The sequence below is a fragment of the Citrus clementina genome, unplaced genomic scaffold (assembly GCF_000493195.1).
Source record: "Citrus clementina cultivar Clemenules unplaced genomic scaffold, Citrus_clementina_v1.0 scaffold_7, whole genome shotgun sequence".
Lineage (NCBI taxonomy): Eukaryota > Viridiplantae > Streptophyta > Magnoliopsida > Sapindales > Rutaceae > Citrus > Citrus x clementina.
The window spans coordinates 11,176,394-11,199,343 of NW_006262075.1; the positions used below are offsets into that span (position 1 = coordinate 11,176,394).

The window sequence follows — 22,950 nt, forward strand, 5'->3', positions numbered from 1 at the left end:
AAAAGAGACAAAATTAGAAAGAAATGGATAAAGATTAGATTTTTCTAGATTTTCAAAATTCTATTCTGTTATGTCTAATTTATTTATATATTTATTTTTTCAAGCAGCCAAAAAAAAAAAAAAACCTTCGTCATACTCATAAACATTAATTTTGGTAATAAACATGACCATATAGAAGAACAGAAAATATAAAAATTGGATCGAACGAGCAACATCGTGGGCCTGGTGGCCAATCACTTCATCTAGACCGTCACGCGAACAAAATTTAAGTATGTGATAATGGAAGTGGAAAGAAGAAAAAGAAAAGAAAGGAAAAATAAGATATTATTAAATGATTTAAAAAATTAATGTTAACGTTCCTTAGTCAACTATCAAAACAATATGTTTTTTAACAAGGAAAATTAAGTAAACCTTGTACATACAATAATTTAAATTACACATGTTAAATTTATTTAAAATATTAAAAAAATTAGATTAAGAAAGAATCTAAATCTATCTTCTAAAAGAATCAGTATAAAATAGGATATTTAAAACATAATTAACTTGTATTTATAATTCAGTCCACATTGTACTATTCTTTTAACTCCATGCAAGTACCCCTTTATAATGTTTGATTTCTGTTTGCCTTTTCTCATTCTTTATATGGGTTTTTTTTAAATTATTTCTTGTTTGGTTACCGGGAAAGAGAGAAGGAAAGAAGACAATAACAGGGGGACAGATTTTTTTTTTTTTTTTTAATTTGGCACCTTGTATGCCAAGTAACCTTTGAATGACTTTTTGTTGTTGTTGATGTTTTATTTCGTATCGTGGTAACTAATTTTTGTTTGAATTAAGCTTTTTTTTTCTGATCTTTAGAACTCCAGTACGTAATGATCATTGCACTTTTTATGAGAAACTTTCTTTTAATATTGTAGACTAAAAGTTACAGCTGCCTAATCACAGCTAAATTCGAACGAAATGTTTATTTTTTATATTGGTTTCTATGCATGGTCTTGAGGTTGTGATACTAGAAAAATCAATCATGGAATACATATTGATTCCTGCAATATTGATGCTTTGAACAGAGAAGACATGGAAGAGGTACAAAAGTAGTTGACTATAGCAACTTCAGGTACTAAGGGTGAGGACTCTGAACTCTTTCATCCTGACCTCAGATGACACGAAACAGGTAGAATAAACATTTTAAGTGGCTTCATCCTCCCACTGTAGCTCCTCCCACCATTCTTTCTCTCCATCGATGACAATTTTACGTTCCTTTATGCTGATGGAACTCAGGGAAAGTTTCTTCAGCTTTGGGCATCCATGCACTCTGATTGTCTTCAGATGCGGAAAGGGCAAGGGATAACGGTAGATGCTCTTCAAATTCCCTGCACCCAATAGGGTTAGACTTTCGAGTTGTGCAAACAAGTTGGGCCTTCCCATTATCTCTGAAACTTCACCACTCAATTTTTCAGCGCTGATTATTTCTTCCATGGCATGACATTCCATTATCACAATCTTCTTGAGGTTTGGAGCAAAAACTAGCCACGTCAAGTCCTTCACTGTGCAAAAACTTATGCCAACCGCGTGAACACTGCAGAAACCAAGTTGGGCCTTCCCATTATCTCTGAAACTTCACCACTCAATTTTTCAGCGCTGATTATTTCTTCCATGGCATGACATTCCATTATCACAATCTTCTTGAGGTTTGGAGCAAAAACTAGCCACGTCAAGTCCTTCACTGTGCAAAAACTTATGCCAACCGCGTGAACACTGCAGAAACCACTTTGGAGCACTTTTGGTACCTCTTCTGCATAGTCAATCTTCAGCTCTTCCAAATTACTGCTATCAATCTTTAACTCCTGGAGATGCTCCATGTGTGCTAGATGTAAGACATTGACCGCCGGACTTTTACAGGATCTAATGGATAGAGATTGAGTAACGCTCAGCAGCTTTGGAAATTTCAAAAGGAATTCGACAGCGCGTGAACTTTCGAAGGTCAAGGTGATATGATTTAAATGTTCCAAACAGAGCAATTCTTTAATCAAAGATAGAGCATCTGCAGATAGACCGCATTCCATCTTCTTCAGTACCTGTAACTTTGAAAAGCTAGATATCATTTGTTGCGGTATTCTGGCCATACGATGAGTGTTCTCCAAGTTCAAGTATCTCAGATTCACCAATGCCTTCAGCTCTTCCGGCAACCCATGAATGTGAGTGCATGATAGTGTTGGGGAAAAATCAGGTTTTTAAATTTTTATAAAACCTTTTGAAGATCGCTCTCATATAATATATAAGAATTCGTATTCTAGAAATCGTACCTTGCAAATCCGAGTTGGCTTTTTCCGCTGAAGTGATTTAGGCTCCTAGATCACGATCTGCCACCACCACTCCTGTTAGATCACGATCCATCACCACCACGCTTGTTAGATCACGAACTGTCACCAATGATCTTCCAGGTTATGACTCAGGTTCGATCTGCACTTGACGTGTGGGCGCCTTTATCACTACCAAAGCAACTAGCACGAGAAAATCTTTCTCTCAATAATGGAGAGAAAAATCTTATTCTCTGATTTGTATAAAGTGGCTTCCTGTTTTTTTCTGTTGAGAAAAATAAGCCTTATATATCTCCCTTTAGTGAAAACCCTAGGCTCCAAATAATGCCCAAAATAAAACTCACGTTACTTTTCATTTAATAGGGGACCCACCATGTAAAATAACATAAGGCCCCTTATACATAAGCTTATTAAATGGAGCCTCCCACTAAATGATATATTTAGGCTTTTGACCCAAATAGCTAGTTATCTTGCTTATTAGTCCAGTAGTGGTGCAGTCAATTAAATGAGCTAACCCGGGGATCATTTGGGAACATACAATAGTGGCTACAATAATTAGGCATGTAATTAAACTAGCCCAATTATTTAATTCCAAATCTACTCCACTAAAAGATTGGAACTGACTTCCATAATTGTATGCTCGAATAATAATTCGTCCCAAGCCACATTGATTTCTTTACTGCACAATCCTTTGTACCACATCGTTAATTAAATTGATATCTCAACTGTCCAATCAATTTAATAACATCTTATTCCTTGATCCTTACTGGCTTTCTCTAATGATCATTTTCAACATACTAAATATGTTGACACACTCTGGCCAGAGAATTCTATGATCAAGTACCGAAAACCTATCAAGAGATGTGTTGTACAAATTCTATATTGTTAATCCATAACTCCAATACTCATAATTGCTCCCACCAAGATACCGGGTAATCTTGACCACAAGGATGTGTCGTGCCCATTGGTAACTCAAATGAAATAACAATCGCAATCATGAAATCATAATTAACTCAAGATTAAGATTACAGTAAAATCAACGCCTATGAGATTTAATAAGTCTGACAGTTATTACAAAGTTAATTAAATCTCATATGTGATCCTGTTCAATGTAGTCGTACTACATCAATAAATTCATACATGATTAAGACAAATCATTCAATGAATTTATTACAGTCTATACCTAAATAAAGTGCCCAACTTTATTTATCAACTGCGAACTAAATTTATTTAATCATAAGATAACTTGTATTTATGTCTTCTGTGAATCCACATGGTGATCACATAAATACATATAATATGATTAAATGGACTTTAATACAAATATTAATGCAATTAAGATATTTGAATAAAATACCTCATTTATTTTATTAATCAGAAAATTGTTTATTACAATTAAATAAACACATATGCTTTTAAAGAGCATATTTTCCCAACAGATAGATCAAGCTGTTGTAATGAAACCAAACATGAAATCCCTGAAGGTAGTTTGGTTAGAGACCGATTTCTGTTTAAACTTAGAACTCTAAGAGATGGCATAAACTGAAAGAAACTATCAGTGATTATCTCAATTTCACTTGCAGTTAGAAGCAAAGTATGGAGACGAGGACAAATGGGAATTCCAGATTGTCTCTCAATTTTAGTTTTCATTAATGATATCCTTTTGGCTCCTTTCCATTCTTCAATCTTTGGTATTTCAGTTAATCCAACTCCGGTACGAACCAAAAAGTTCTCCTCCTCGATTTTACATGTTATCCACAATGACATATCGCGAATCACATCGTGCAGTTTTATGCTATCGATATCTTCTGCTTCTAATAAACATGCACGAAAAAGATCACCGATGATAGTGTATCCATCCTCAAAATTATCTAAAAACCCCTCACTAACCCAATAATCTATCAAATCCCTCCTAAGAATCCCATAATCTTTGGGAAACAAACAACAGTACAAGAGACAAGACCTAATTATGTCACTGGGCAAATTATCATAGCTAAACTTGAAACGTGTATATTGTTGAAAAAATAGCATGTATATATGCTATTTTGAGGGCACATTTTGAGTGGGTCCCACTTAACGAAAGTGAAAAATCTTGTGAGGTTCGGATTCTACTCCGTTGATACTTCAAAAGTATAATATTATTTTCTCAAAACGGTGCTTGGGTGAATGAGAAATTGTCTCTCAAATTTCACCCTTAAAGTTGGAAATTTGAAAGGAAATAAGGCTTATCCCACATGGGAAAAAAAAACCTAAGGATTAGTGTTTATATATAAACACTTAACTATGCATAAGTAAGAATTATAAGGATAAAAACTATTTATCCTTTGATACTTTTGTAAGAAAAAATAACCACAGTGAGTTAAACAAATAAAAACCAGTAGGTATTAATAAATTGAGATGATGGATGAAAACTCCGAAAATCTCGGAGGTGGCGAAAACCCTAATTTCGGCGAGGCTTTTCCGCCGCCGTTTAGGGAAGCTAGAACGACCAAAAAGGCACGCTTTCGTGATGAGGAAAACGGTAGTGAAACTACTAAACAGGTCTCCTACAAAGAAACGCTTGTGAATTCATCACAAACAATGGAGAATGGATTTGGAGGAGGTGTAGTGGACTGGGATTTTGAGGAAGGAGATGTGGTTGAGCGTAACGATGGAACCTTGCCGTCAATAAGTTTTTCGGATAGGGTTCATGCAAAGCTGAGTGAACCGTGGAAGCACTCTGTTGTTGTCAAGTTGCTAGGCCGAAATATTGGCTACAAAACTTTATGCACTAGGCTACATGCGTTGTGGAGAACAACCATGACATACTCGGTAATTGACTTAGAAAATAATTATTTTCTGATTCGTTTTCGATCTGCTGGGGACGCGGTTGATGCCCTAACTAAAGGCCCTTGATTATAATGGGGCATTATTTAACAGTCCAGCCATGGTCACCCTCTTTTGATTTCACCAAAACGGTTCTTGACCAAGTCACTGTATGGATTCGCCTACCTGGCCTTGCGGTCCATCTCTACAACCAGAAAGTTCTGCAAAAACTTGGTCAGATGGTGGGTACGGTGATCAAAATAGACTCGAACATTGCTTCTTCTACTCGCGGAAGGTTTGCTCGCCTTGCAGTAAGTGTTTCCCTAGACAAGCCTTTAGTTTCTCAGTTTGAATTGGATGGAAGGATCCAAAAGGTAGAGTACGAAGGATTGCCTGTAATTTGTTTTGCTTGTGGGAGGTACGGTCGTAATAGCATTAATTGTAAGATCTCGGCTGCTGAGAGAAATTCTGACAACATTGCACAGCCTCCAGCTGGTGTGCAAAGTCGAGAGGATCCCACCTCTCCAGAAGCTAACCGTGAAGATGCTGCTATGGTTGAGCCTTTCGACCCTTGGATGATTGTAACAAGGAAATGAAGGAAGCCAAATAATGGTCAAAGCCGTGAACCTAATAGGGCGAGTGAGTCAAGGTTTCACATTCTAGCTCAGATGACGGATCTGCATGAAAATCCTCTGCATGGCGCTTTCACAGACGTCCCCTCAACCTCAAAACAACCTAGTCCATCTAGCTCAAATCCGATTTTTACCTTTAACAATGATAAAACTTTTAAGCCTCCTGTTAGACGTCAGCAGGCTCTAAAATCTGCTGCTTCGAAGCCACCAACTAGGAAACCTTTCACTCCAATGAACCCTACCAGCAATCATTTCCAGACTACTGCCCTCCACATAAGAGAAAAATCTACTATCTCCACGCCCCATGACAACCCTAGCCAAATCCATTGCCTCATTACATATGCTGCCCTTAATAACCAACACACTCATCCTGTAGTTACCACTTTAGATCCCACAAAGCACACGGTGGTCTTTTGTTCTTCACAAATTCTTCCTTATGGAAATATGAAGGGTGTAGGCACGGATCATAGAGATCGTGAGGATCTGGACCCCCAACCTTTGGCTGACCCCTCAGATGACCGTCACGTCTCTACTGTAAATGTTTTTGAGCATGCTTATACACACCCCGTTGGTCCAATGAGTGGAGATGATGGGAAGGAGATGTCAGATGAGGAAGTCTCGATGGTTCAGGAATCACCTTTGGTGATGATGGATGATATCCATGACCAGTAGATTTGATATGTTGGGCCCTTGGTTTTTCTTCTTGTTTATTTTTATGATGATTAGCATATTATTTTGGAATGTCCAAGGAGCGGCCTCCGAAAATTTTCGACGCTCTTTTAAGACTGTTGTTAAAAATTATAACCCGTCTATGGTGGTTGTCATGGAACCTCGTGTAAGTGGAATGAAAGCAGATGAGTTTATTAAGAAAAGTGGTTTTGAGTTCTCTCATCGAGTGGAAGCAGTTGGATTTTCTGGAGGAATCTGGATCCTGTGGAGGAATTGTGTTCAGGTGGAGGTGGTAATTAATCATAGGCAATTTACTCATTTCAAAGTTTATAGAAATAATATTTTTGCCTCTTGGGTAACGGCTGTCTATGCTAGCCCAAATCCAATGTTGCGGAGACATTTCTGGAGTCGTATGGAGAATCTTGCCAGTTCAGTTCAAGGTCCTTGGTTGATTAGAGGGGATTTTAATTCTATTTTGTTTGCTTTTGAGAAGCAGGGGGGTGTTGCCAGACACTCGGGAGTGTGTGGTTTATTTCGGTAGTGGTTTGATGGCCACCAAATTTTTGATTTAAAGTTTAAAGGCCCTCGTTTTACTTGGTCTCGTGGCACCCTGTTTAAACGGCTTGACAGAGTTGTGTGTAATAATGATTGGCTGATGAAATTTGCTGATAACACTGTTCTCCACCTTCCGAAAGTTGCCTCAGATCACAGACCGATACTAGCCCGCTTTAAGGGAGCTGCTTACCGTCAACAGGTTATTAGGCCTTTCCGATTCTTGGCTACTTGGTTAACTCATGAGCATTTTAATTCTTTTGTCAAACAGGCATGGGATTCCAGTTCTCACTATAGTACTGCAGCTACTAGTTTTATTTAAGCGGTGCAAGGTTGGAATCGTGATGTCTTTGGTAACATCTTTCAGCGTAAACGCAGATTATTGGCTCGGATTACTGGTATTCAAGCAGCCTTAGAACAGTATAATTCTAGAGGGTTGATTTGGTTAGAGGCTTACTTACGAAGTGAATTGGAGATGATGATGGCTCAGGAGGAGATTTTTTTGTGGCAGAAATCTAGGAAAGACTGGATCCTACACGGGGATAGAAATACTACATTCTTTCACAAAAAAAACTATTGCTCGTCGTAAAAGAAATCGAATTGAGGCGATTAAGGATAGTATGGGGAACTGGATCTACAATGAGAAAGATATTCGTAGCCATGTAGTTGAGTATTTCTCCTCTTTATTCAAAAGTGAAGCTCATTCTTATCAAACATACTCTGTTCCGAATTTTTTTCCAGCCGTGAATGCTAATTATCTTGATTGTGTTAATGATCCGGTTGTGGATGAAGAAATTAAAAGAGCTATTTTTAGCATGAAACCCCTTAAAGCGCCGGGTATTGATGGACTGCAGGCTATCTTTTATCAATCCCAGTGGCACACTGTTGGATCCTCTTTCTGTACTTTTATCATTGACATTTTTAATACTGGTAAAATCCCTCAAAACGTAAACAAAACTCCGTTGGTTTTGATTCTGAAGGTGGATCATCCTACCAGTTTAAAGATGTTTCGGCCTATAAGCTTATACACTGTTGCCTATAAGACAGTGACTAAAATTATTGCCAATCGTCTACAAGCTTTATTACCTAAGCTGATCGGGCCTCATCAGACAAGTTTTGTTCCCGGACGGCACATTGTGGATAACATTGTTATTGCTCAGGAAGTGGTTCATTCCATGCGCAAGAAAACTGGTAAAAGAGGGCTCATGGCTATTAAGGTGGATCTCGAGAAGGCATATGACCGGCTGAACTGGTCTTTTATTTTTGAAACTCTTCAACAGACGGGGCTCCCGATTCACTTATCTCGGCTCATCATGGAATGTGTTACCTCAGCTAGCATGAATATCTTGTGGAATGGTGAGGTCACTGAGGAGTTTTGTCCGGGAAGAGGAATTCAGTAGAGTGACCCTCTATCTCCGTATATCTTTGTGCTTTGTATTGAGCATTTGAGCCATGGATTAACCCAAGCTGTGGTGGATGGAAGCTGAAAGCCAATTCGGTTGGTTAAACATGGCACCCCCCTTACCCACCTTTTTTTTGTTGATGATTTGCTCTTATTTGCAGAAGTTTCGATGGATCAAGTTCATATTATTGATGTGGTCTTAGAAAATTACTGTCGAAGTTCTGAAGCAAAAGTTAACAAAGTGAAAACTACAATTTTCTTTTCGAAGAATATTTCTTCAAGAGAGGCAAAGCTCATTGGAGCTGCCTTGGGGGTTTCGATTACTCATGACCTGGGAAACTACCTTGGAATGCTGTTACTTCATTCGCGGGTGAATAAAGCCACGTACCAATCTATTTTGGACAAGGTAGACATGAGGCTCAGTGGCTGGAACACGGCTCACTTATCCTTTGCTGGTCGTGTTATTTTGGCGCAATCGGTGATTCAAGCCATGCCGATTTATGCAATGCAAACGACCATGCTTCCTTCATCGGTGCGCTGTAGAATCGATAAATGCTGCCGTAGATTTATTTAGGATGGGAAGTCGAAGAGTCCTAAGATGTGCATGGTAGGCTGGGACAAAATCTGCTTGTCAAAATCACGTGGTGGCTTAGGTTTTAAAAATTTGGAGGTGATGAATCATGCCCTGTTAATGAAGATTAGTTGGGGCATTATTTCCAACTCGGATACGTTGTGGGTAAGGGTTCTCTGTTTCAAGTATGGACTGGACCCATGCAATTTGCCGTCTTCCCTCCCTGACAAGCAAGGATCGTGCGTTTGGTCTGCTATAAGGAAAACGTGGGATGCAGCCAAGCATGGAGCTCGCTGGGCAGTGTGCAATGGTGCTCGCGTTCGTTTCTGGCTGGACTGTTGGGTGACGAAATATGAACCTTTGATTGGCCTTGCTCTCCAACCGATCCCTCAAGTCTCTCTCAATGCATCTGTTAGCGATTTTACTGATGAACATGGCGGCTGGAGATGGTCGAACTTTGAGCTCTTGTTGCCCCCTTTTATTCTTCTGCAGATTGCTTCGATCATGCCTCCTACTCCGCATCTTGGACCTGACAGACTTTATTGGTGTTTTAATCCAAGAGGGTTGTTCACTGTTCGATCTGCTTATGAGTCTCTTTACCATCATAACTTGGATGCTCAAGATAAAGTATGGAACTTGCCATGGTCTTAGAAAGGACCCCAATCTATAAAGCTCTTTATTTGGCAGATTTTGCATGGCAAATTGAAGACTTACCGTGAGCTCAATAGGCGTAATATTCCCGTTTCGGATGTTTGTGTTAGGTGTGGGATTTCGGCTGAGGACATTCTTCATGCTGTGAGAGATTGTCGATGCATTAAGAATCTATGGCTTCATCTTGTTCCAGCTCGTCACCATCTCTCTTTTTTCCAATCTAACTTACGTGCATGGATGGCTGCCAACATGCAAAACAAGTGGAAAATTGATTCTGAGCTTCCTTGGGATTGTATTTTTGGAGTGGCTATTTGGAGGTTATGGTTTTGGCGGAATCATTTTATTATGGCTGGAAATTTGGTAGATAGCAAGACAATATACTTGGATATTATGGCCAGAGCTAGTGAGATCCATAGAATTAATAACTCTCATCTTAGCCAACAACCAAGGCGTAAGGAGATTTTTATTAGTTGGTTGCCTCCTCCATGGCCATGGTGTAAGTTGAACACATATGGATCCTATAGAAATACAGGAGAAGCTGGAGCGGGTGGGGTAATTCGTGATTCTTTTGGTAACTGGATCTCAGGTTTTAGTATGAATATTGGGGAAAGCTCAGTGATTATGGCCGAACTCTGGGGACTGTATCAAGGATTATCCATTGCCTGGAATGTTGGCATCAGACATCTTTTGGTGGAAGTAGACAGCCTCTGTGTAACTCAGATGATATTTCAGCAAGTGGTCGTGCCTAATGTTTTCTATGCTTTAGTGGTGGCAATTCGTGATTTCTTAAGTAGGAATTGGCAGATGTCTATCTCTCATATCTACCGTGAAGCAAACTCAGCTGCATATTTCATGGCAAATATGGCTCACTTAGTACCGCATGGTTTACATTTATTCTCTAACCCGCCTGTGGGTATTTATTCTATTATTTCGCAAGATATGTTTGGGGTTTGTCAACCCGGCCTTGTTCCTGTCTAGCTCGTCTTAAAGAGCCCTTTTTAATAAAAAAAAAAGAATTATAAGGATAAAGACTCTCTCCACATGCGCGTGCGCAGGGGGGGTGCAAATCCAAGACTGATTTGGTTGAACTCGTATGCGAATGTAACAGCTTCAACAATTATTGTAGCTGTTCACGTTTTTTTTAATTCAATTTTGAAATAAATTCGTTGAATTGATTTAGCTGTTATAACAATTAAATAAAACATATTGAATTCGGAAATTCAATACAAAGTAGCTGTATTCATTGAATTGATTTGGCTGTTATAACAATTAAATAAAACATATTGAATTCAGAAATTCAATACAAAGTAGTTGTTACATCCTCACATGAGTATAAAAAGGCGCCTCCTCTTCTGTTTTTTCTGATCGAGTTTGCTGTTGTTGTGGTTCGCCGGAATTACATGTCCGTGCTTGACCGGAAATTCGTGCCCGTTGTATCCTGGGAAACAGATACCAACAGACCTAAAGCACGACAAAGAGGTGGTAAATCTGTTTTAAGGAAACTGTTCTGTGCAGGCCTCTGGTTTTTATTTCTGTTTCGGTTTCCTTCCTCTTTTGTTCTTCATTTGTTGTTTCCGATTGCTAGTTTACATTATTGTTTAAATTACCTACTATTTAAATTGTTATCTCACTGTGTGTATTTTTCTAACATATATACCTTCTCCTCCATACCTGATAATTTAGATGCTGATGTTCTCAAGACCCAAAGAGCATTTTCCCATTCTTGAAGTGTCTTTTTTGAAGTCGTGGCTCGGCCAATGGTAATTAGTGCAAGTGGCAACCCACCACACTCTCTTGCCACAACCTCGGCCACTTCAGGAATTCCAGCGTGACTTCTAAGAGTAGCTTTTCTGACTTTGCCTAGAAACAATCTCCAGGCTTTGTCATGCTCCAAACACTTAACTTCAATCATCTCATCAGCTTCCATTTCCCCGCAAACATCAAGAGAACGAGTTGTGAAGACTATTTTGGACGCAGTATCTAGGCTTTGAAGAGGGACACCCAATTGTATTTGTTAAGATAATAGAATTAGTTAAGATGGTTTAGTTAGTTAAGCTTAGTTATTAGCTTAGTTAATTTGATTAAGTAAGTTTGTTATGACTGCTGACTTGGCAGATGAGCTGGAGGAAGTTTGTAGAAGATTCGAGACACATGTATAAATACATTCTTGTAAACCATTCGAATAAATTCAATGATTCATATTCATTTTCTTTTGTTATCTTTCCTCTGTTTTTCTCTGTAATTTTCTTAGAAACCAAACAAACACTTTACAAATTAACATGGTATTAGAGCTCAACTAAAAGCAAAAATGGCATCTCTAAGCTCAAATTCAAACACAACAATCTTTGTTTCTTCATTTACTTTCACTTCCCCTATTAAGATCGATGGTTCGAACTACACAATTTGGAAATCTCATATTCTCTCTTCAGTGCGTGTAAATGGTCTTGAAGATCATCTTGATAGCTCCAAATAATGTCCAAATCAATTTCTTCAAAGTGAATTTGAAAACTCTAAAGTTGAAACTCAAACAAATCCAGCATTCACTACTTGGAAAAGGAAGGATCAAATGTTGCTGAGTTGGATGTTGTCTTCCATAAATCTTGAGATTCTCAGTATTGAGGTAAACTCTGAAACTTCACTTGAACTCTGGACTAGTCTTGAACAACAATTTGGATCTGAAACTTTTGCTAAAAAAGGTTCACCTCAAGGTGATGCTTAATAATCTTAGAAAAGGTTCAATGTCTATGACTGAATTCTTTGGAAAGTTGAAAACAATAACTAATGATTTGGCCATTGCTGGAAGTCCTGTTAGCTCTCTGGATTTTATCACACATCTGATCTCTAGACTAGGTCAACCATATTATCCAGTGGTTGTGTATATTGAAGCAAATCTTGCAAAAATGACTATTAATTAAGCCTACTCTATGCTTTTGACTCATGAAGCTAGATTAGAAGCACATCAGTCAAGTGCTAGCAAGGAAACTAAACTGAACTATGCAGCTAATGTTGCTCAAACTAGAACCAATACTAAATTTGGAGGACAGTATAATGCTAACTAGATTAAGAATGCCAATAATAATAATGGTGGCAGTGGAGCTTTTGGCAGAGGCTTTTCACATGGCCGAGGAAGAGGAAGAGGAAATTGGAATGGTATCTGGAATAATAATGCACAATCTGGAAATTATCAAGGTAGAAGTGAATATGGTGTTAATAATGCTAATAACTTTGGTACTAACAATGGTAATTTTAGTGGTAATAATGGCTTCACTAATGGAAAAGGTGTTTTAGATCCAAATGGAGCTGCTGTAATTTGTCAAATCTACTTTAAGCCAAAACATTGTGCAGCTGAATGTAAGAACAGGTTCAACAAAGAATTTGTGCCTTATTATAATCCATATTTAGGCTATAGTTCATATCAGAATCCTGGACCAAGAGCTTCCTATCTAAATGCAGCACCAAAAGCTGTTTTCCTAACAACTTGTGAATGTGACATGGCTGACCAAGGCTGGTATGTTGACAGTGGGGCAACACATCAACAATCTAAAGAACTTGAACCTTAGAAGGGAATATTCAGGTAATCAGTTACTGCATGTTGGTAATGGCCAAGGTTTGCATGTTACATACATTGTATATACTTGTCTTTCAACATCCTGTGATTCATTTATGCATTTACAAGATATTTTGTGTGTACCTCATCTCACTAAAAATCTCATAAGCATTTTCAAATTGCTTGAAGATAACAATTTAGTCATTGAGTTTGTTGCCAAATGCCAATACATGTTTTATGAAGGACAAGAAGAGGGGAGTGCATCTGGCTGAAAGTATTGCTAGATGAGGACTATATAAGTTGCCGTCCAAGGATGATTTTCTCTCAAGTTCATGTGTCACCAACAATATTCCTAGTTCTATGCTTTCTGTTTTAAACCAGTCAGCTTGTAAATTTTTTTGTTTGTCTTTGAATAAAGCTTGTACTCAAACAAGTAATTCTCAAAGTCGTAAAAATACTGTCAACACAGTGATGTCTGCCAATGTGTTACACCAAAGATTTGGTCATCCTAATAACACATGTATTGAAAAGCATATTATCTTCCCTTGCACTTCATTATCCTATATCTGTTCCTGATTTTTGTGATGCTTGCCAATATGGTAAAATGCATCAACTTCCGTTCTACTTCACATGCATCAAAACAAAAGCTCATTTAGAACTTGTACATACTGATATTTGGGGTCCAACATCTATACCATCACTACATGGATATAGATACTACATTAGTTTTGTAGATAATTACAGCAGGTACCGCTAGATTTTTCCTTTAACCCTTAAGTTAGAAGCTTTAGATACATTCAAGTATTTCAAAACCTTAGTTGAAAAACAACTTGGTTTTTCTTTGAAGTCTTTACAGTCTAACTAGGGAGGGGAGTGTAGAAGTTTTGAACAATTTCTTGAGGCAGAAGGGATACACTTTAGACATAGTTGTCTTCACATGCATCACCAAAATAGTATGGTTGAGAGAAAGCATAGGCATATTGTAGAAACTGGGTTAAAACTTCTTGCTCAAGCCAAAATGCCTTTATCTTTTTTGTGGGAATCATTTCATACATCTTCCTTTCTCATTAACAGAATGCCAACACCAATGTTGAATAATGTTTCCCCTTATGCAAAACTTCATGGCAGATTACCAGATTATAAGTTCCTTAGAACATTTGGTTGCTCTTGTTTTCTTCTTCTCAGACCTTATAATAAACATAAACTCAATTTTCACACACAAAAATGCTTAATGATTGGCTATAGTTCTATACACAAGGGATATAAATGTCTTGATTCCATTGGTAAAACATACATTGATGGACATGTTCAGTTCAATTAATCAGAATTCCCTTATTTTGAACTCTTTCCTACAAAGCCTGATTCATAAATATCCTTAGTCCAACCAAATCAAGTTTTCTTTTCAAATATTCCAATTACAGAAGTCATTTAAGACAACAACAATGCACAATCCTCTGTTATTCCCTCATCTCCAGATGCAGGACCTGATTCAAGTCATTCCCATACACCTTCAGCATATCTATCTCTAAGACATTAATCACAAAATTCATCACCATGCATACAAGATCATCAACTAGTACAGGCACCACCAGTTCAGAATATTCATCCCATGACTACCAGATCAAAAGCTGGTTTGTTTAAGCCCAAGACATACTTAACAGTGCTCAAGAACTTAAACCTTCATCTGTTAAAGCAACTTTAACAGACCCTAAATGGCAACAAGTTATGCAAGCGGAATTTAATGCACTACAAAAGAATGAAACCTGGGTTCTTATTCCTCCAAAAACAGTTGGGAAGATTGTTGGAAACAAATGGGTATTCAAAGTTAAATATAACCCTTATGGTAGCATATCAAAGTACAAAGTAAGATTAGTTGCAAAGGGGTTTCATCAGACACAAAGTGTGGATTTTTTAAAAACAGTTAGTCCAGTTTGTAAAGCCCTACACAATCAGAATAATTTTGAGTCTTGTTGTCATGAATCACTGGACAATTAAGCAGCTAGATATCAATAATGCCTTCCTTAATAGCATTCTTACATAAGATGTTTTTATGCATCAACCTGAGGGTTTTATTCATCCTCAGTTTCCAACTCATGTCTGCAAACTCACCAAGGCATTTATGGCCTTAAATAGGCACTAAGAGCCTGATATGACAGGCTGAAAGCTTCCTCAATTCAGTGGGGTTTTGTGACATCTAAATCGGATACCTCATTGTTTATTCATCACGTGGCAGGAGAAATCATTGGAGTACTCATCTATGTAGATGATATCTTGATCACTGGCTAAAATCCTTACTTGGTAGAGAAGGTTATACATCAGTTGGGTGCAGAGTTTGCCTTGAAAGATCTTGGGGAATTCAATTACTTTCTTGGTCTTGAGGTAACCCCAACTGTTAAAAGACTGCACCCATCACAAACTAAGTACATTGGTGATCTGCTCAAGAAAGCTCAAATGGTGAATTGTAAGGGCTGTCCAACCCCAATGAGCTCAACAGAAAAGTTAGTCAAAGACAAGGGAGCAGCTTTTGAAAACCCCTCTTTATATAGAAGTCTGGTTGGCTCATTGCAATATGTTACACTAACAAGGCCTGAAATTGCCTTTACAGTGAATAAACTCAGCCAATTTATTTCTAATCCATCAGTATTTCATTGGCAAGCTTGCAAAAGGGTGCTGAGGTATCTACAACATATAACAGATTAATGTTTACAATTTTACTCATCTGGATCACTTACCCTTACAACTTTCTCATATGCTGATTGGGGAAATCTGGATGATAGGAAGTCAGTAGGGGGATATTGTGTTTACTTAGGCAATAACTTGATATCGTGGTCTTCTAAAAAACAACATATAGTATCTAAAAGCATAGCTGAATCAGAATACAGAGTATCGGCTTTAACAACATCTGAGGTATTATGGATCACTTATCTTTTTAAAGAATTGAAGGTGTCTTTGCTGCAGTCTCTAATTCTCTACTGTGATAACAAAAGTGCAGAAGCCCTCGCTAGCAATCCTAAATATCATTCCAAGACTAAACACATTGAGCATGATTTACATTTCATTCGAGAGCATGTATCTAGAAAGGAGCTGTAGATTAATCATGTTCCAAGTTGTGATCAGGTAGCAGATATTCTTACTAAACCATTAGCATTTGATCAGTTTCATTATCTACAGCCCAAGCTTAATGTTCTTCCCAGACCTTGAGCTTGAGGGGGTTGTTAAGATAATAGAATTAGTTAAGATGGTTTAGTTAGTTAAGCTTAGTTATTAGCTTAGTTAATTTGATTAAGTAAGTTTGTTATGACTACTAACTTGGCAGCTGAGCTGGAGGAAGTTTGTTATGCTGTTAGCTCATCACAAGCAGCATGTAGAAGATTCGAGACACATGTATAAATACATTCTTGTAAACCATTCGAATTAATTCAATGATTCAGATTCATTTTCTCTTGTTATATTTTCTTTGTTTTTCTCTGTAATTTTCTTAGAAACCAAACAAACACTTTACAAATTAACACTGTTAAATCAATGGGCTTCCATATATCATCCAATAATAATGCGAACTTCTTTTGGCTAAGATGGTGGAGATGTCCAAAGCCTTGTGTTCAACGCTTTTACTCTTCCATGAGTTGTCTGACAAGCCTATTCTTTCTCCAATGTCGTTTTGAATCTGCTTCAGATTTGGTTCTTTAGACACGACCGTCCAGATGACAACATGAAAATTTTTAATTGGGAAAGAAACTATTCTTAAAGGATTCGATCATACCCTCAATTTAGTGAAGGCATGAGTTCACCACTAGGACAAAGATCTTTAAACATTTATACGCCTATCCTATATAAAGATTGAGTTAGGCTATTTTAACTCATTTTTTTTCTTAAAATTTTGACATAAATTTCGACCCCCCATGCATGTCCTGCAATCAGACGGTAGATATCATGTAAATTGACCATCCGGTAATTGTTTATCTTCATTATGAATGACAGTGCATAAGTACATGCAAGTAACTATATTAAAGTTTACTTGACTGATCACAGATATAAAAATCACGGTTCTCCTATCCCATTCATCAAGAAAATTTTATCTTCCTTACGGCTTGTCACATTGTGCGTATAGTATCTTAAAATTTAATCATCTAGAAACAGCACTTAGGTTGATCGTTTCCTTTGGACTGGCCATTAGCATTATTGCAACTGGAAATGACTCGCTGTCCTGGATTTGCTGGTTTCAGTTGAATCGTGTCCACTATGATATTGGTACAAGGAGAGCTGCTGCTGCAATTGAGGTTGATTGCCACTTCGGTCTTCGATGTTCCGAATGACTGAGCATAAAGAGCGTCATCTATATGAACCCCAGTGTCCTTTAACATAAGAAAAAAAAAATTACACGTATCAATATCATATATATTTATGTGTGTAAACTAATTCAAAACATATATAGAAATCGGAATATTTAATTGGAGACAAAAATGTTTTACTATGTTGGATGTAGAGTCAAATATTTTCTAATGCAACGTCCTATTTTTTAAATAATAACGCTACACATCCCAAAACTTTTATTCCAAAAAACTATCCTAAATAAAGTGGCATTCATTAATTGATTAGTTAGATAATATAATTAATTCATTTATCAACCATTCAATAAATAATACATTATTTAAGATGAAATTTAGGATAAAAAATTTAGAATATCTACCATTATTCTTTTTCAAAATGCGTATATGCACTAGCTAGTTATCAATAATTAGCTCAAATCCGTGGTTTATAAAAGTGCGAAATTTCGCACCTCATGAGAACGACAGTAAGAGATGATAAAAGTTTCAAATCAAGCAAAATGTGAACAAGACTTAATTGTATCTATAACTAAGGAATAATTCTACGTCAATTCTTTAAAAATATTTTTTGAAGGGCTAGTTTTGTCTTTACCGTTTCCTTGCAGGAATCTGCAACATCACAGTAGTGCTGATCGATAATGATCGGATTTTCCACATCTGTGAAGTTTAAATTTGAGAACACGATGTGCTTTACTGTGCCTTTTCCGACCTACAAAATCCAAATAAATAAAGTGTAATTTAATATAACACCATTTTTTACATTTCTGATACTCAGGGAGATTGTAAATTTAATTCCGGAATCTAATTACGCTAAAATTATTTATATAGAAAAAATGAATGTAATTCTGAATGTAATAATTATACCTGCCATGTTTTTATCCTTGCCCCATTCGTTGTCCCCTTGAAATTAATATTCGACACAGTAATATTTTCAACGTGTACCTCACCCCCATCCTTGCCTAAGCTTCCAATGCTAGGACCAACACAGAATCATACAAATCACTGATTATGGCTTTACTCCAAGAATTTTCACACTTATGATTGCCTTAACTTTTCTAATCAATTTTTTAATTGACTTAAAAAATAATTATTTGAGTTAACTAAGAAACTTTTTAGAGCAACCGATTTTAAGATCTAGTGGATGAGAGAGACCGTGACAATGGAGCGAGAGACAAAAGCCGAAAATAATGCAAGTTAAAGCAGAGTTTGCACTTGAGACGGACTAAATCAACATAATATTTCGCTTTGATAGCATTAGAGAAATTGATTAACCTAATAACTTAAGTTGATAGATACTCCAATAATAAATTTAAGACAAGTCTCAAAATTTGTTTAAAAAAAAGTGTTTTTTCTTATGCTGATTTAACTCATAAAATTAATTTCTTACCTCACGCCATGACCAGGGCCACAATCAACTTGAGTAATATTAATGTTTGAAGTATTGTCTCCAATTGAAATACAATCATCACCTAAAACAAAGCTCAACAAAAGCATCATGACTTGACTGGCAGGTAATATTTATTTAATTTCACTTTATGTTCAGCTGAATATTTATATAAATTAAGTACCATTACTGATATGTGCATTGTGGATATACACATTACTGGAAGCCTGAATATGAATCCCGTCAGTATTAGGGCTTGTTCCCGGAGCTTGTATGCTCAAGAATCCAAACTCCACTCCAATACATCCCATCACAGTGACATGAGTTTGGGGACTGTTGATGAAGTTCATGTTGTTCATACGAAGATTGTTACACCGATCGAATTTGAGCACCTATATATACATGCACATCTAATAACAACTTGGCATGCAGAAACAATTGAAACACTAATTTGTACACATAAATTAAATAAGCAAAAAGCTTATTACTTACCGTTGGTGCAAGCTTGACACATCCCTGTTGAAATGTTAAACCATATGAATATTAGTTTATGAGAAATAAATGGTAAAAATAGCTTGAAATTATGATATTCTCCTGCTTTTTTTCACTCAAATATAGCAAATTTGGCTTTATACAACAATGTATATTTCTATGTAAACCTCTTTCTTATTAATTTTGCAAGAAATGTCCCACCAGGCCTTCCCACGTCCATCTATCGTACCGGAGCCGTCAATTTGCAGACTGTCTACGCTCTGAATATCGAACCATTTTGATTTATCGTCTTCCTTCCATTCATTAGGACCGTTCGGTGCAATGATTGAACCTGATAGCTTTGTTGGGGGAAAAAATAGATTGATGAAGATACATCACTTAAATTAAATTTTAAGAAAAGAACTTATTGTATTCTTAGTAATAACCAAAAATCACTTGAATTGAAGAGTTTTCTTTGTGTTTTTTTTTCCTTCTCATGATGAAGAACAACAACGTATTTAACAAAAGCAAAACATAATTTACGAACGATATTTTATGGTGTCAAATTAAGAGTGCACATCATGTATAATCAATTAATTCCACCAAGCTGGACATAAATATAGGGTAATTTAATTCAAGTATGTTTCAGTTTTAGCTTTCTATGTCTTTAATCTGCTTACCATAATAGTGATATCACTTGACTTGCAGGGACCGGTGAAGGTTATAGGATGCACCAAGAATGTTTTTCCCTTTGGAATAACCATTGTAGGTGACTTTGCTGTGGCACTGCATGTGTTATTCCATGCTTTTATGAAAGCCTATACAATTTCAAATTACAAATTATTAAGTCAGTTTTTTCGTTTATCACAGTCAGTATCTAGTTGTTTAAAGGAGACTCTGATAAACAAAAAATATGAATCTTCAAAATTTGAGAAAAAAAAAGTTTAACTTTTTCTTTTGGTTGTATTAATAGAAAGTGAAAAATAACAAATTAAGTACCCAATGTCCAAAGGAATAAATAAAAATATGATTCTTCAAAATTAAAGTTTTTTTTTTTTGTTGAATCAACAGAAAATAAAAAATCACAAATTAAGTAGGGTGAGGTAGTTTTATAGAAAATGAGATGGAGTATAACCACCCATTTAAAACAACTCTTATAGTCCCTACGATTTGAGTCAATTATTCAAGTAGTCTTGTATTTTAAAAAATTATCTAAAACACCAATTAATATTGTTACTTTCACAGTTGATGGATGATAAATCTAATTCTATCAAGGATACCTCTTGGATTGCTTAAAGTCCGAGAAAGTTATCAAATCATATCATTTAATATATGATAATTAAATAGTTTAACAGAAACAATTGTACAACATGGATATTTTTGGGTAATTTTTTTTAAAAAAAGGCACTTATTGGATAAGTGACTACACTATAAGAACTAAAAGAGACAAAATTGGATAATTAACCCCGGCAAAATATCATAGCAGAAACAAATTTTTAGCTTTTACCATTGAATCGTCTGCATTGCCATCTCCAGCTGCCCCAAAATCCAGAACGTTAAATTCATCAGCATTAATGCGAATTGACGCTGTCGAGATGAGGTACAAGAAGTATAATATAGCACATAGATCCTGCAGCATAGGTTACAAAATATAAGTTTGAAAGATTTTATTGACCGTATTTTTCATAACAGTATTGTGCTAGACTTAATTAATATGAGCATCCAGCTTACACAAATACTAGTTAGTTCTTACCATAGCACATAGAAGACATGCAAAATGCAAAAACGGAAATTAAGCCAGACAATTTGCTATTGAAGCACTGAAGGAAAAGTGAAATCAAATGGGTTTAAAAGGCCGCTCTAGGTTATTCTCACAGAGGTTCTACAAGGAAAGAAATCTGAGATTGATTTTCATTTTTGTTAATGAACTCTAAAATGTAAACTAAAAGGAAATGAATTTTACTATTAGCATATATATCAGTTTTCTTCTATTCTACCATAAAATAAATACTGCATCCATGGAAGTGAATTATTTTGGAAAGAAATAATAATACAAAGATTTTGCAGAAACCTGTACCACACAGTGCAAGTTAATTACTAACATCAAATTCTGTATGCAGTCAAAACTCTAGCAAAATGTTACAACGAAAGGAAGAATCCAAGTGGTTTGAGAAAAAAAAAATCTAAAAACGAAAGTGTTTTTCTCCCTTTGTTATTGTGACATTTTAATACATGAAGAGAAAGAAATTAAGAATATTAAAATTATAAAAGATTGAGAGAGAGAGAGAGAATTGAGAATCTCAACGTGGTTAATTTATCAAAAAAAATTGAAAATTAAGCGCTTTAATCAATATAACTTCTCAGTGTTGTAGCTGATCATTTACTTTAATCTTTGCAAATCTCTATTTAAGCAAGATAATGAATAATAGATACTCTCGTACTTTAGGTTTCCATTTGAGCCTATAAAATCTTTTTATTTGAATATATACTATTTTTTTTCCAAATTTTAGATTTACCCCGACCACAAATTATATTTATTTCCAAATTAAATTCAATATATGTTCCTCAAAGAGATTTGGTCTAGACTAAATCATCCTCATGATTGTTGTTGAAATTAACCAAGAGCAAGAACTGTTGAAAGCACAAATGAGGCTGAACTTGAATCAAATCATGTAGGAGTGCCAGCAGGAGCTCATTTGATAACCAAGCCAGCAGCTCACATAGGATTTGTATTGGAAGCTGCATGTGAAGAGCAAGAAGGTTCTAGATGGCAAAATAGTTATGCTGAGATAGTGAGATTCCTTTGCAATTGTGTGATGAGTTTAGTTAGTTATTAAAGAACGGTCAAGATTAGTTGTAGAATATTCATTAGTTTTGAGTTTGTTATTTTTGGTACAACTGTAAATGTTAGCTGAGTGATGAGTTGAGAAAATCTGACCAACTAATATAAGTACTATTTATACAAGTGATTCGGTATGAAAAATAGTGAAATACAATTGCAAATTCTCTTCTCCATGTGATCTCCTAATTCTTTCATGCTATTAGAGCCTTGAAACAACAATGGGGAGTAATGAAAACCAAGCTAACAGTAATGGAGCATCAAGCTCAACCATAAATTCAACTTCAACCTCAAATATCAGCTTCTCTATTCTTAGCTCTTTGGTCTTCATCACACCTATCAAGCTCACTAATAACAATTACTTATTGTGGCAATCTCAAGTCATAGCAATAATCAATGCCAATGAACTTGAAGATTTGATTGACAACACAAAGAGTCCTCCAAATCGAGTTGTAATCTATGTCGACAATGATCAAACAGTTGTTAATCACCAAATCCATAATTTCAGATCTGGAGAAAGAATGATCAACAATTGCTGTGCTGGTTACTTTCAACTCTAAGGGAACAAGTTTTGAGTGCTGTCATTGGAGATAAGTCATCCCTGGATGTGTGGCAAATCCTCTCTACTCAATTTGGCACCAGATCTAGATCTAGAGTTCTTTATTTGAGAGCTCAGATTCAAACTATTAGAAAAGGATCAATGAACTTTCATGAGTACTACACTAAGATGAAAACCACTATGGATGCTTTGAGAGCTGCTGGAAACAATATGAGTGGATGATTTTGT

General features: G+C 36.2%; 1 protein-coding gene and 1 pseudogene across 1 annotated transcript; both read right to left on the reverse strand.

Annotated features, from left to right (window-relative positions):
• Positions 1-1,182: 1,182 nt before the first annotated feature.
• Positions 1,183-16,957, reverse strand: LOC18037481 (annotated as a pseudogene).
• Positions 16,958-17,271: 314 nt separating this feature from the next.
• On the reverse strand, positions 17,272-20,963 carry LOC18037726 (probable polygalacturonase At1g80170). Its single transcript, XM_024181124.1, has 9 exons — positions 20,832-20,963; positions 20,005-20,142; positions 19,513-19,683; positions 19,346-19,369; positions 19,038-19,245; positions 18,857-18,938; positions 18,334-18,442; positions 18,062-18,178; positions 17,272-17,496 (listed from the first exon to the last, which is right to left on the reverse strand). The coding sequence occupies exons 1-9, from the start codon at positions 20,961-20,963 to the stop codon at positions 17,272-17,274; spliced, it is 1,206 nt and encodes a 401-aa protein (XP_024036892.1).
• Positions 20,964-22,950: the final 1,987 nt, after the last annotated feature.

What these genes read in the sequence shown, in the direction of transcription:
- LOC18037726 (XM_024181124.1), bottom strand. Translation starts at nt 20,963, where the DNA reads ATGCTGCAGGATCTATGTGCTATATTATACTTCTTGTACCTCATCTCG. An exon ending in CAATGCACATATCAGTAATG is followed by an intron (nt 18,939 to 19,037) that starts GTACTTAATTTA and finishes GCTTTGTTTTAG; the next exon opens with GTGATGATTGTATTTCAATT. An exon ending in GGCCCTGGTCATGGCGTGAG is followed by an intron (nt 18,443 to 18,856) that starts GTAAGAAATTAA and finishes TGTTGGTCCTAG; the next exon opens with CATTGGAAGCTTAGGCAAGG.